The sequence below is a fragment of the Sceloporus occidentalis genome, unplaced genomic scaffold (genome assembly GCF_023333645.1).
Source record: "Sceloporus occidentalis isolate IW3139 unplaced genomic scaffold, rSceOcc1.0.p SCAF_22, whole genome shotgun sequence".
Taxonomy (NCBI): domain Eukaryota; kingdom Metazoa; phylum Chordata; class Lepidosauria; order Squamata; family Phrynosomatidae; genus Sceloporus; species Sceloporus occidentalis.
In genome coordinates, this window is record NW_028317002.1 from 11,667,259 (window position 1) to 11,679,955 (window position 12,697).

At 40.0% G+C, this 12,697-nt stretch overlaps 1 protein-coding gene across 1 annotated transcript; it reads right to left on the reverse strand.

The window, feature by feature from the left end:
• Positions 1–4,661: 4,661 nt before the first annotated feature.
• Positions 4,662–11,126, reverse strand: LOC149301034 (uncharacterized). The gene is made up of 6 exons (XM_089484588.1): positions 11,062–11,126; positions 9,576–9,680; positions 6,808–6,911; positions 6,214–6,352; positions 5,750–5,800; positions 4,662–4,941 (listed from the first exon to the last, which is right to left on the reverse strand). Exons 1-6 carry the CDS (start codon positions 11,124–11,126, stop codon positions 4,662–4,664), a joined length of 744 nt encoding a protein of 247 aa, XP_089340714.1.
• Positions 11,127–12,697: the final 1,571 nt, after the last annotated feature.

Below are 12,697 nucleotides of genomic sequence, written 5' to 3' on the forward strand. Positions count from 1 at the left end.
CTTCCGAGCTTTCTTACTGAAAAATTAAAACCTCACACAGACTCTGTGAGAGGCAGTCTCTCTCTCACACACACAGACTCAGGCAGCCACACACACACAGACTCAGGCAGTCTCACACACACAGAGAAAATTTACTTCTTGGAAACAAGGTGAAAACTGCATGTACATGAAGAAACAATTTGACTCAAATTGGTATATGCCATTTTTACCTTTTTTTTCAAAAAGTATATATATTTTTTTACAAATGTATGATGCCTTATTGGATGTTTTATCAATTGCATTTGTCACATAAAAAAATCTCCATCAATAATCTAAAATGCACCAGTGCATACTTTTAATTACCATTAATTATTGCTAATTACCATTATATTAATAACAAATATATATTTAAAATATATACAATTTATACATTTAACATTAATAATAAATGTTTATTTTATTAATAATAAAGACAAAAAAACATAAGCAAATTATTACCAGAGTAATACCAGAGTCACATAACAAAAAATCACAAACACTCTAAAAAGCACCAGTGCATACTTGTAATTACCATTAATTATTTAATTCTAACTACCATTATACCATATTGGCTCGATTATAAGGCTGGTGCATTTTTAAAGATACATTTATTTTTAAATAAAAAATACACATTCGTGGAATGGTAAAACAGTATTTTATCTAATGAACAGGGATTCATGTATTTTAACATTATTGGTATCTATTATGCAGTTAGTCAGCATAGGTTATATACAGACATTTGGATAGCTAATAGCCATTTTTAAGGTCTCCTTTAATTCATAATGCACCTTATATTTTGCCCCTCTGCCCCCCTTATATGCCACTCTGCCTCCTGATATGCTTTATGCCCCCCAGATATGCCACTCTGCCTCCTGATATGCTTTATGCCCCAGATATGCCACTCTGCATCCTGTTTTATGCCCCCCAGATATGCCACTCTGCCTCCTGATATGCTTTATGCCCCCTAGGTATGACACTCTGAACCCCCTGACTTACCAGTGCATCCCCAGACTCCCTGGTGCCTAGTGGGGGCAGCTGGTGTATGTCTGCGTGTTGCGCGTAGACCACCTCTGCTGTTGCTCATCACATCCCCCGGGGCTTCTATGCCGGTGCTCCATCATAGAAGCCCCTGCGAAAGTACCGGCAGCACTGGAAGTTGTCTTGCCTGCATCTCACAGACATTCCCCGGCTGCCAGAGAGGAGGATACAGGTCCCCTGCAGTGCTGTGTGGGATCTTGATCCTCACCCTGTGTGCCCACAGCATGGCTAAATGATAAAGAAAAAAAAAAACAAGAAAACCTTGTTTTTAGCTGCCATAGCTTCAGCCAAAAGAGTGGGAGTAATGCAGGCATCGTCATGTAAACCGCCTCATATTATTTTCCATCAAGACAAGGTGGTGTTAAGAACCTTACCAGACCTTCATCCATAGTTGCTTCCTTCCTAAATATTAGACAGGATTTGGACAGAAGAAAGTCAATATAACTTCATATTTCTCCACTAGAGGAATGTCACTCCTTGTATGTAAACGGTTGTCTGTTTGTTTAGATAGGACTTCTCAGTTTTGAAAGTCTGTAAAGTAAATATTGACCTGCAACTATCGTATTGGCTCGATTATAAGACGACCCCCCAAATCTGAATATTAATTTAGGAAAAAAAGAAAAAGCCTGAATATAAGGCCCTATAGGAAAAAAGTTTTACCAGTAAATGTTAATTCATCTAAACTATTTTTTTTTTTAAATAAAAGCTATGATTGAGAAAAATATTTTGGTTTTATTTCCTTCTATTTTCCAACCTGCCCCCCAGTTATGCACATCTGCCCCAAAAATGCCTTATACCCCCTATATGCCACTGTGCCCCATGATATGCCTTTTAACCCTATATGCCACTGTGCCCCATGACATGCCTTTTGACCCCCTATGTGCCACTGCCTCCAGAAATGCCTTATACCCCTATATGCCACTCTGGCATTTAGAGGGTTTAGAGGCACATTATGGGGAAGAGTGGCATATAGGGAGGTATAAGGCATTCAGGAGGCAGAGTGGCGTATAGAGGGTTAAAAAGGCATTTCTGGAGGCAGAGTGCCATTAAGGGGGTTAAAAGGCATTTCACAGAGCACTCTGCCTCCAGAAATGCCTTATACCCCCCATTTAACACTCCCCCCCCCCTCCAAACTTACCGGTGCTTCTGACTTCCCTGTCATGTAGCCGGGGCAGCGTGTAGATGCCACGCACTTATGCTGCATCCAGAAGGAGGCGTGGCTAGCAGCGGGGGTTGTCTGCGTCCATCACGCAGACCTTCCCCGACTGTCAGATCAAATTTCCCGGCACCAGTGCGAGGAACTCTGATCTCTGACAGCCTGGGAAGGTCTGCGCGATGGACGCAGACAACCCCTGCTGCTAGCCACACCTCCTTCCTGCTGCAGCGAATTGCGTAGACATTTACACGCTGCCCCAGCTACACACCGGGGACTCAGAAGTACCGGTAAGTGGGACGGGGGGATCCAGGTCCCCTGCAGCTACGGGGGATCTGGATCTTAGTCGTCACATAGTAAGACTTGAGGTCTGATTATAAGACAAGGGGTATTTTTCAGAGCTTTTGCTCTGAAAAAAACCTCGTCTTATAATCGAGCAAATACGGTAATTATATTTTTGCTTTGTGGCAGGGCAGATTATCCTGGTAAAAGAGGCCATGGTATCAGGGAATACCGTGTCCATGGTCTGCAACATGAATGGCAGGACCCAAGGTTTCCCTGCCTTTGTCGGATTGCCTTCTTCCCATAGTGCATCCTGCTGCCATGTGTTGTCCAGGTAAGCAAAACACAAAAAGCTGGCCATCCACGTGATGAAAATGTGATTCATCAGGCCAAGCAACCTTCTTCCATTGCAACCACTTTTGGCAGTAAATGGGGTGAGCATGGGCACCTGGTCTGCGGCTACGCAGCTCCATACGCAACAAACTGAAGCACTGTGTGTTTGACACCTTTCTATCAGAACCAGCATTAACTTTTCAGCAGTTTAAGCTACAATAATATATCTGTTCAATTGGACCATACAGGCCAGCCTTCGCCCCCCCATATGCACCAATGAGCTTGGCTGCCAAAGACACTTGCCCATTCACCGTTTTTGATCAGTACTGACCACTGCAGCTTTGGAGATGCTCTGACCCAGTAGTCTAGCCATTACAATTAGGCCCTTGTCAGAGTATCTCAGCTCCTCCTGCTTGCCCGTTTGGATGAAAGGAATTAGTGAAGGAATCCTACCCCCCCCCCCCAAACAGATCCACCATCACAAGACATCTGTATCAGTCTTACTTTGCAAGGCTATTTCTCTTTCTTCAATTGCCCAAGATAATGACATTTCACTGATTACTGTAGTTTTGCAGTTGAGTTGCTTAACACAATTACTATAAATGCAAAGGTGACAATTTGAATAGCAGTGTATAAATGCAAGAACACAATCAAATAGTCAAGTGGATTTTATTACAGCATGTTTGGCATATATACAGCAAGCAAAAAAAAATACATGGGACCATATAATTATTCAAGCTATTTGATGTATAAATACATAATTTGTTATGGTGACTAACCCCCCCCCCCCCCCCCAACAATTTTGTTTTACAAGTTTCTATGAAAGGCAATATTTGTCTGGTATATGCTACAACTGCATTATTATACCAGACAAAGGTCTACAGAAGACAAAACAGTTGTAGCAAACACAGTAATGATTGCATAGCCAAGTAGATAAGAATCATCAAAATGGTTTCATAAAAAAAAAAAAAGTGTTCTTAAGGGGGGGGGGGGTTGCGTGTCACACATTGTCCAAGAGCTTCCACACAGAAGCAGCCCTTAGGAAAAAGCCCTAGACAAAAAAGTCTGACAGCACCCCAATACAGCCATTGGGTAGAATAAAGTCCATTTAAAACACCATTTGCCATTTCTGAGGTGTTTTTTTTTTTTTATGTGGGAAGCTGATGGTTTTTACAGGATTCATTTACAACTTGGCCACTCGGGGACGAAAACTGTACAAACCATTACAAATTTACTTATTATGCCGCTATAAAACCCAGTAACTATGAAAGTCTAAAATCACAAAACAAAAGACACAGTCTCAAACAAAAGAACAAAAACCGCAAACATCCGAGTCTGCAATGCTGGCGTGGTGCTGGTACCACTTCCCATTCTACAACCCAACGGATCATACACATTTGCTCTTACACACTATCCTTGTCACACACACAAAAAAGTAAACCTGGAAAACTAAAAGGTTGTTTATTGTGCATTTTCCCTTTAAGACTGCATCATTTTAACTAAAGAACACAGAACCCACCGTTATAGGAGGGCATACAATGAAAACTTTATGAATTGAACTTTCTGCCAAAAAACACAACGCTTAAAATTTTGTACCAGCTTGCTTTTACAACAGTATATATTGAATTACCTATGAGTAAAGAGTAAGGTCTTATAATGTACCTGTTCAAGCATTTGTAAGAGCAAACTGTTGCATTTGCATAACAGCCTTTAACATTGTTGATGTTCTGATCATTAATAGACAGAATAAACCAAGTTGTAATAGTTGCATCTTTGATATATATAAAAAAAGAAAATTCACATTTCTGTTAAAAACAAAATGCTCAAGGGAGCAGCTTTAACGACCACTGGATTTGTGACTATTCCAAGACCTTGATCTTGAGCGCGATCTTGACTGAGACCGGGAACGAGATTTTGATGGCCCTTGTTCTCTCGACTCCCTGTTGCATTTTGAACTTGATTTATTTGGTTTGCTGTCTGATTTGGAGTGCCCTCGGGTCCTGGAATTTGATCTGGAACCGGAACGATGCTCTCTCACTTCTGTCTTTGGTGGGGACTTGGAGCGTGAGCGAGAATTTGATTTAGATCTAGAACGAGATTGTTGGTGGCGACTAAACCTGGGGAAAGATAAACAGAAGTTGTATTTTTGTAGAGAAAGGGGGGGGGGGGGGGGGAAGCCACTTTTCACACTTCATATGCAAGATGCCCTACTGCATACATTCACACCTCACCCGAGAATTCCGATTCATATCAAACTACAAATGTCTTTTAGAAATCATGAATCCCTTTTAACCTCCATGTTAAATGGCCTAGTAGGGCAATCTCCCCCAGTAATATGGCTGTATATGTTATGGTAAACTACAGATATGCAGAAAAATTGGCAAAAAAATAATCCAGTGCTACACTACACATTAGTGTATACAACAATATTTAACACTTAAAGAATAAATATTTTCCACAGAATGCGGCCTTTAATTGGCAAACATACAAAATACATTTTTAGTTAGTAAATACGTGGATATTGTAATTGTCAAGTAAATTTGCGTTAGCCAAGGGGTCACACTTTGATTAAGGAGCCAATCATATCTTCCTGTTTTCATATATTATCCCCCGATCTGCAGTTAAAGGATGTTTATTGGGGCAAAACAACATAACACCGTTCTGCACCACTTTGTACTGTACTGCAGTTAACCTTTTTTGACAAAGGGGGAATAAATTAAAGTCACACACCACCTGGTACAAAAGGAGAAGAGGGCCAGGTTCTTGCAAAATTACAATTTAGTGGGTGGTTGAGGGTGAAGTGAAACAATCCAACGCGTACACACTAACAGTATAAACACACACTAACAGTATAAACAAACACACAGAGTGACTCCAGCATTATACATACACAGACTGGCACTAGGCAAAATAGGTATTGCTTACTTTCCACGGTCCGAGCGGCTTCTGCTACGACGTTGCCTTTGTGATCCTCGTCTGAGGGGGATAAAACAAATGTATTGTGAGAATGAGAAAGGAAGAACAGCCTAGTATTGCCTAATAGAAACAAAAAAACACCTTCACGTGAAATAAAGTGGGTAAGAAATATATACCCCTACACGTTCTGCAGCTCCCTGGAACACTCCTCACAAGTGTACAGCAACAGAATATCAGAAAGAGGGGCGCATAAACATGTGGAGAAAAACACCACCACAGTAGTGTAATACAATAATATGTAGTGATGTGATAAATGATATAGTGCAATATATCATTTATCACATCACTACATATTATTGTATTACACTACTGTGGTGTTATTTTTCTCCACATGTTTATGCGCCCCTCTTTCTGATATTCTAGTATTGCCTAATATCAAAGATTTTCCCAGTTAATGAAAGAGGTGAGCATACCCCCTAGGGCTGGAAGACCTTCCATAGTGCTGTTCAACAGAACGGCTCCTAGATCGCCTCCTCTCATAGCTGCGACTTCTTGATCTTCTGGATCTGTCATAATCATCTCTTCCTTCTTTGGCTTTCATTTGATTTGGTGCTGTTAAAACATTTGTCAGGATTGATAATTTTACACGGAAGGGGAGCCATCGCAGCTTTCATTTTAACGAAATGAACAAAATTACATATAACCTGGTTTTGGCTGTGAGGTCAGAGTATTTTTTGCAGATGCGTAAAAAAAAAAAAAAAAAAGAAAACAGTCACCTAATGGAAGTAGAGATCCATAGATGCATGTGGTAGAGCAAGCATTATGAAAATCAATTTCCTGTGCTAAAGTTACTGCCCTCTGACAAAGGCTGTCAGAACAATTATCAATTTAATATAAATAGATAAAGTAACTTGTCAATGAACAAGATACAGGTCACACGAAACTATAGTTTAGAATGCAGTTTCCTTTCTACAGGTAAGCAAGTATATATATATATATATATATATATTATTTTTTTTTAAATGCCTGGGTAAATAACCAATGATGTCAACAAGTAAAATACTCACTTTTTCTGTCTCCTTGTGCAAACTGAATTTCAATCTGACGTCCACAAATCCATTTCTTATCCAGGTTGTGTAAAGCATCTTCAGCATCTCTGACATCTTCAAATGTGCCAGTGGTTAAGGAACTTAATAGAAGTGCAGTTTAACCTCACACTATTGGATAGCATTTGGTGTGAAATGGCAACTTCAATAACGCAATTACATAGGGCCCTATAACACTCCCACAAGCCATATACCCAATATATGAATACTGTACATCTTACTGTACTCCACTTAATACAATAAGTCCCAGCACAAAAGAAAATTCAGGTTGATGGCCTGTTAGACCCCTTTGTAGACTTAAACTTGTAGAACGCCATCCCTAAATGTCCCAGAAAATGTGACTGCAAGAAAATAAGCCAGTAATAGGATTCCCACATATCTGGCTATAAATCGGAGTCACTAGGGCCAACCTGTGCTCGAGAAGCCATGAAGGGCCTCTGTACAGCAGGGGGCTATATTACGACCCTGGACAAGATCTATACTATATTTAGAGGCTTTGTAAATTCAGTTTACATTAGTAACGAGGTGGCTCTTCAAGGCATCATTATATTAACATTGGTCAGGTCCTAGAATGTTCTAATTTAGAGAAAAATGGGCACATACCCAAAATACCTTACCTGCCATACAATAAGTTAGTTATGGTAAAACAATTTTCAGATAGAGGCAGACTGCTAAAGCAGTTGCCTCTTAATTTGACCTCCACTATAGAACACCAAGATAAAAGGTTTTCTTCTTTTCTGATATCATTGTAAGCGTTGTTTAGAGGTGATGTTCCATCATGAACCATGAGCTAAACAATGATCCGTTTCAAGTGAAATCAGTTTATGTAGTCAGCATTACAACAAGTTGCAAAGCGGACCACTGGTCTAGCGCAAGCTATAGCAAATTTCATTTTTGCAATCATTACCTTCTGGAAAGCATAGGTTAAAACGGAAATGTTAAACAGCACGTCAACAAGAAAGCTAAATATATCAGGTTTTTTCTATTTTGATAACGAGAATACACAACATACAGAGAAGCTTGTATGTATCCATACTGTAACCTCCGGGCTTCACTAGTCACTGTCATACCATGCTCATTCAATAGATGAAAACAATGACAAATCCTACATCTCATTGAACCGAGACCACAACCAAGAACTGTGTACTTACAATGAGAACACACATTGATAGGATACATGAGACATGGCTCCTGTAATCTTTGCCATCATTCGTCATCTTGACCTTTAATTCTAAGTGCTCGCCAGAAGGACTTGATATGAGGTGCTTGCCAATTATGACAGATGGCTTTAGCTTTAACTTTCAAAATTTAACATTCCCTTTTTTGTGGCTTAATCAAAGCTTTGCTCCAATTATGTCTTGTCCTTCTTCCAGCTTTTCTTTTCCCACTTTCCCTTTTTATCTTGAAGCCTCATCATAAAGATGTCTTTCATTTGTCTACTTGTCTTAAGAGATGAATGCTACTCTAAAATGCTTTTTTTCCTCGCTTTGTGGTTTCGCCATTACTGTACAGCTTTACAATCTCTGAGGTAACAATAGAGGATAGCAAAGTTAAGGGACAGGATTAGAGATTTAAATTTAGTGAAAAAAATAATCACACCTTACATGACGCAACTCCACTGGACAAACCACTTACAAAAGGTACATGCTTGAAGATTCTATGAGATGAATTCGATGGAATCTCCCTTTGAATTTAACCCCTTAACATTCTAAATCAAGAGCATTGAAAGGCGTGTGTCAGTTTTTATTTTAAATGGTTCAATTTTAGAGACATCTAGTTATACCAACACCTGCTTCACCTTCTTACTACAAGCCCACACCTAAAGACTTCTATTTCCTTTTAAACTCACTCTCGAGTGCTATTTTAATTCTTTTTTATGCTTCATAATCAGGATTAGCCAATATGAAAGATCACATTTGGTGACGCAAATATTATCAGGCTTGCATAGTTTTAATTATTGTTTTATCACATTATAGACTGTCAACTGTTAACACAAGTGTGTGAATTTTGCGGTCAGGGACCCATGGTTTGAATTATATAGTGGATTGTGTGTTTCAGACATAAGCATTATGTTTAAATATATTTAGGTATTAACTCAACCCTTCAGAAAATGGATTAATAATATCCTGGATGTCACCAGCCTGGTTGGGACCCTGCTGAAAATCAACCATCGTTATTTTCATTACCGATACTGCTTATAAATATTGGGGGTTATGAATGAAAGTGCTTTCTCCATATCCTTACTGTGCTGTAATTAAATACAATGTCTACAGTGCTTTTCATCAGATGCAGAAACTGCTAGGTGTAAGGACAAAAGAAACTGTTAGACTGCAGCGACCTAAATGATGAGATGTCTCATTCACAGGGACATCTACAGGTAGTTTGTTGAAATAAGAAAAAAGAACCAAAAAAGCCCACTAATTTCACTATATTTGATTACATTTATTTTTTTCCCCCCACAGGACTTGCCCTTTTGACTGAACTGTAGATGTAAAACAGGACCATTCAATTGTTTGTAATGCTCCAGTAATTAACATTAAGTTTCACAGGTAACATCAAGTTTCATTATAAAATGACCAATTAAATAAATTATTCTGCAACGTGCAAATTGCTTGCTTTAAAAAAATAAAAAGGTAAAGTTAACACATAGCATGCAGTTTATTTCAAGCTTGTTACCTTTTGGTTCTTATGTGAAAACTTCACCAACCAGGCAAATGAAGAAAGGATATTGAACATAAGCAAACCCCCTGGGACGACGAGTGTAGAAATCGAGGGGAACGTAAACGTCAACAATCGGACCGTATCGACCAAACTCACGACGCAGATCCTCAGATCTGTAAAGAAATTAAAATGTCGGCCCACAGCAAAACAGCCTAATTGAACGTGCATGCATGTTTATAAAAAACAAAACAAAAACAGTTTAGTGGTTAGATTCCAACCTAGAATTCATTTTGAACTCTGCACAATGTCCCCTTCCCTGCATTCATCCTGAATTACAGACAGTGGCTTATGGCCTAGGCCAACTAGCCACTCTGCCCAAAAGCCCTGGGCAAGATCACCCTACAGGTTGGTTGAACGGGAAATATCTAGTCAGCCTTAAGGCAGCACCCAACAAATACACCAGTGGATTTATTATATATGTTATCAAAGGAATGAAAGGCTATAGATGTTATGTCTCTCTGTACCAGGATATGTATAGCCTTTCATTCTTTACCTAAGAAACATATACAAGATGGTATTTAGAACAGTTTCGACTGGTTTCTTGCAGGTATCATAAAAGGCAACGTTTCGTGGGGAACCATTTACAACATAGTCCATTAAGCATAAACCTAAACAAGATTTATGGGCTATACCGACACGCATCCTACAAGGTTACTTCCGTGACACAGCAGGCTTCACACTTTCCCCAAATGGAAGTAGCATTACAGAAGCATGCGGGCAATCTCTGCACTTACACCCAGCGCTATAGCGCATATGCTATAAACCCCCTACAATGCATGAGTTACTTTTCACTTGTTAAGCAGCAATGGCTTGGTACTTCTGGGAGAATAAAGGCAAACGCACTGCAAACATACGATCTGATGGCAGATAACCATTATACCCATTTTGCTTGTTTAAAGGCTCAAACCTTGGTCTTGTTTTAGATTTAGTACAGCCATATTTCTATGCCATGTATGTTTAAATTCCCTCACCGTGCTAGCCCTCCGCCAGATCTGCAAGGGGGTTGTTACTCTTATCTACTACCCTTTCTGTAAAGCAAAACTTCCTTTCATAACAATTAGCTCAAGAAAATGAATTATAGCACTTTCTTTTATATGGCGGTTCACTTTAGCCCCCCGCTGGCTATGAAGGGCAGCTGCTGTACCGACAGAAGCGGTTTCAGAATTCAGTTTTACTACAGAGTGTAGAAAGCTATTACTATTTAAAGCAACGACACGCTAAAGCCTCCAGCACAGCTCTGGTAGGAGGCGGGGGCGAAGGCAGACACGCAGCAAGGCCCCTCCATTCCGCTCTCACACACACACGAGGTTAGCCGCCAACAAAGGGCCTGGCTGCTCTCACAGCCCCAGCCAGCTCAGACACACCCTACACACACACCTCACTTCACACAACATACGTCTAAACGGCCGCCGGCGCCCACACACCCCAATCACGGCAGCTGTCTTATCTAACCGTTTAAAAAAAAAAATGTCTTCACCGCCTTCGCCTACAAACCTGATATCATCCGCTATATTCCTGACAAACAGCGACGTGTTGGGAGGGCGCAGATAACGCGACATGATGCCGGTCACAAATCTTCAAAGTAAAATCTACCGGGAAACCAGAACACGCGCTCACCCCGGACGCACAAGTTACAATGGCTATAGTCTTCCTCGCGGCCTCAAATCTCGCGAGATCTGAGGGGGCGGGGCAAGCAGGAACTGGCTGGCGGGAAAGTGCGCGCGAACGCGCTTAGTATGTATGATGGCGCTATGTAAAACAATGAATAGTTGTGGACCGTTGTGCAGATAATATAGGTATGAGAGGTGGCGTTCACTCCAAACCTGTACCCAACGGGTAACAAAAATTGGGATGTGGGTGGACAGAATACAAGTATTACAACACAGAAATCGTATTATTTGTATTAACTCATATATCAAAATAACAGTAGAAGAGTCATTAACCCCTTAAGGACCAGGCTGTTGTACCCTTTTTGACCAAGGCTGTTTTAACAGTTTTGCAGTGCTCGTGTTTAGCAGTAATTTTCTTCTCAAACATTTGGTGTACCCACACAAGTGATATTTTTTTTTTCCAGGACCAGAAAGTCCTTCTTAACCCCTTCAATCCCAGGGGTTTTTGGTACCTCAAAGCCCAGAGCAATTTTGCCATTTTTGGAGTATGTCGGTTTAGCGCTGATTCTCTTTTCTTGTGAATAGTGTACCCATGTAAACTCTATATTGTTTTTTCAAGGAGAGATAGAGCTTTCGTTTGATACCATAGTTGGATGATTAGCTGAAAATTTAGAATGAGAAATTTAGTAAAAACTAGCGAAGATTAGAAAAATAAACTAATTTTTTTTTACATTTTCCCTCTGAATCCTCACAAAATTAGGTAAAGTGATGGAAAATCCCCTCCAGGACACCTGAATTGATAAACTTGATTTCAGAAATACCTAATTTATATAGATTTTTCAGATTTTCCCAGCACCAGGGAGCATACTATTAGGTGTACAATTTTGTATAATTTTTGTGAACGGGGGCAGGAGGGTTATACTGGCTAGATGTTATGCTAGGGCAATGGGAAGTAAGATTTTTTTAAGAATTTTTTTTATTATCTTTTTTTATATATTTTTTTTATTTTAATTTTTTTTACATTTTTTTGTATTTTTTATATATTTTTTTACACAGTAATGGTTAGAGGTCCTCCTAGGGACCTCCTGAACATGCCAGTGATGTCACAATGACATCACAGCTCACATTATAATTTTTTTTAGTATTATTTATATTATTATTTTAATGATTTTTTTAATATTATTTTTTAAATGGACTAACGTTTTTTTTTTTTTTCTGCTTTTCTGTTTCAGGACGGGAGGGGGAGTGAGAGACATGGTTTCTCACTCCCCTCCCCGCCATCCCCCTGCACCGATCACACTGCATAGATCACATCCTCACAGACCTGCATAGAGATCTCAGCGTCTCTGTGCCTCATCGGAGGGCAGGATATCCCCGATGACCTTCCGGGTTACGTCAGCAGTGACGCAACCCGAAAGGGAATGCCGATCGCGCGTTTGCAACTGCGCGATCGGGCACTTTCAAATGTAACAGCTTACCGGCTTTCATGCCGGAAGCTGTTACAGGAGATCGGGCAGCAG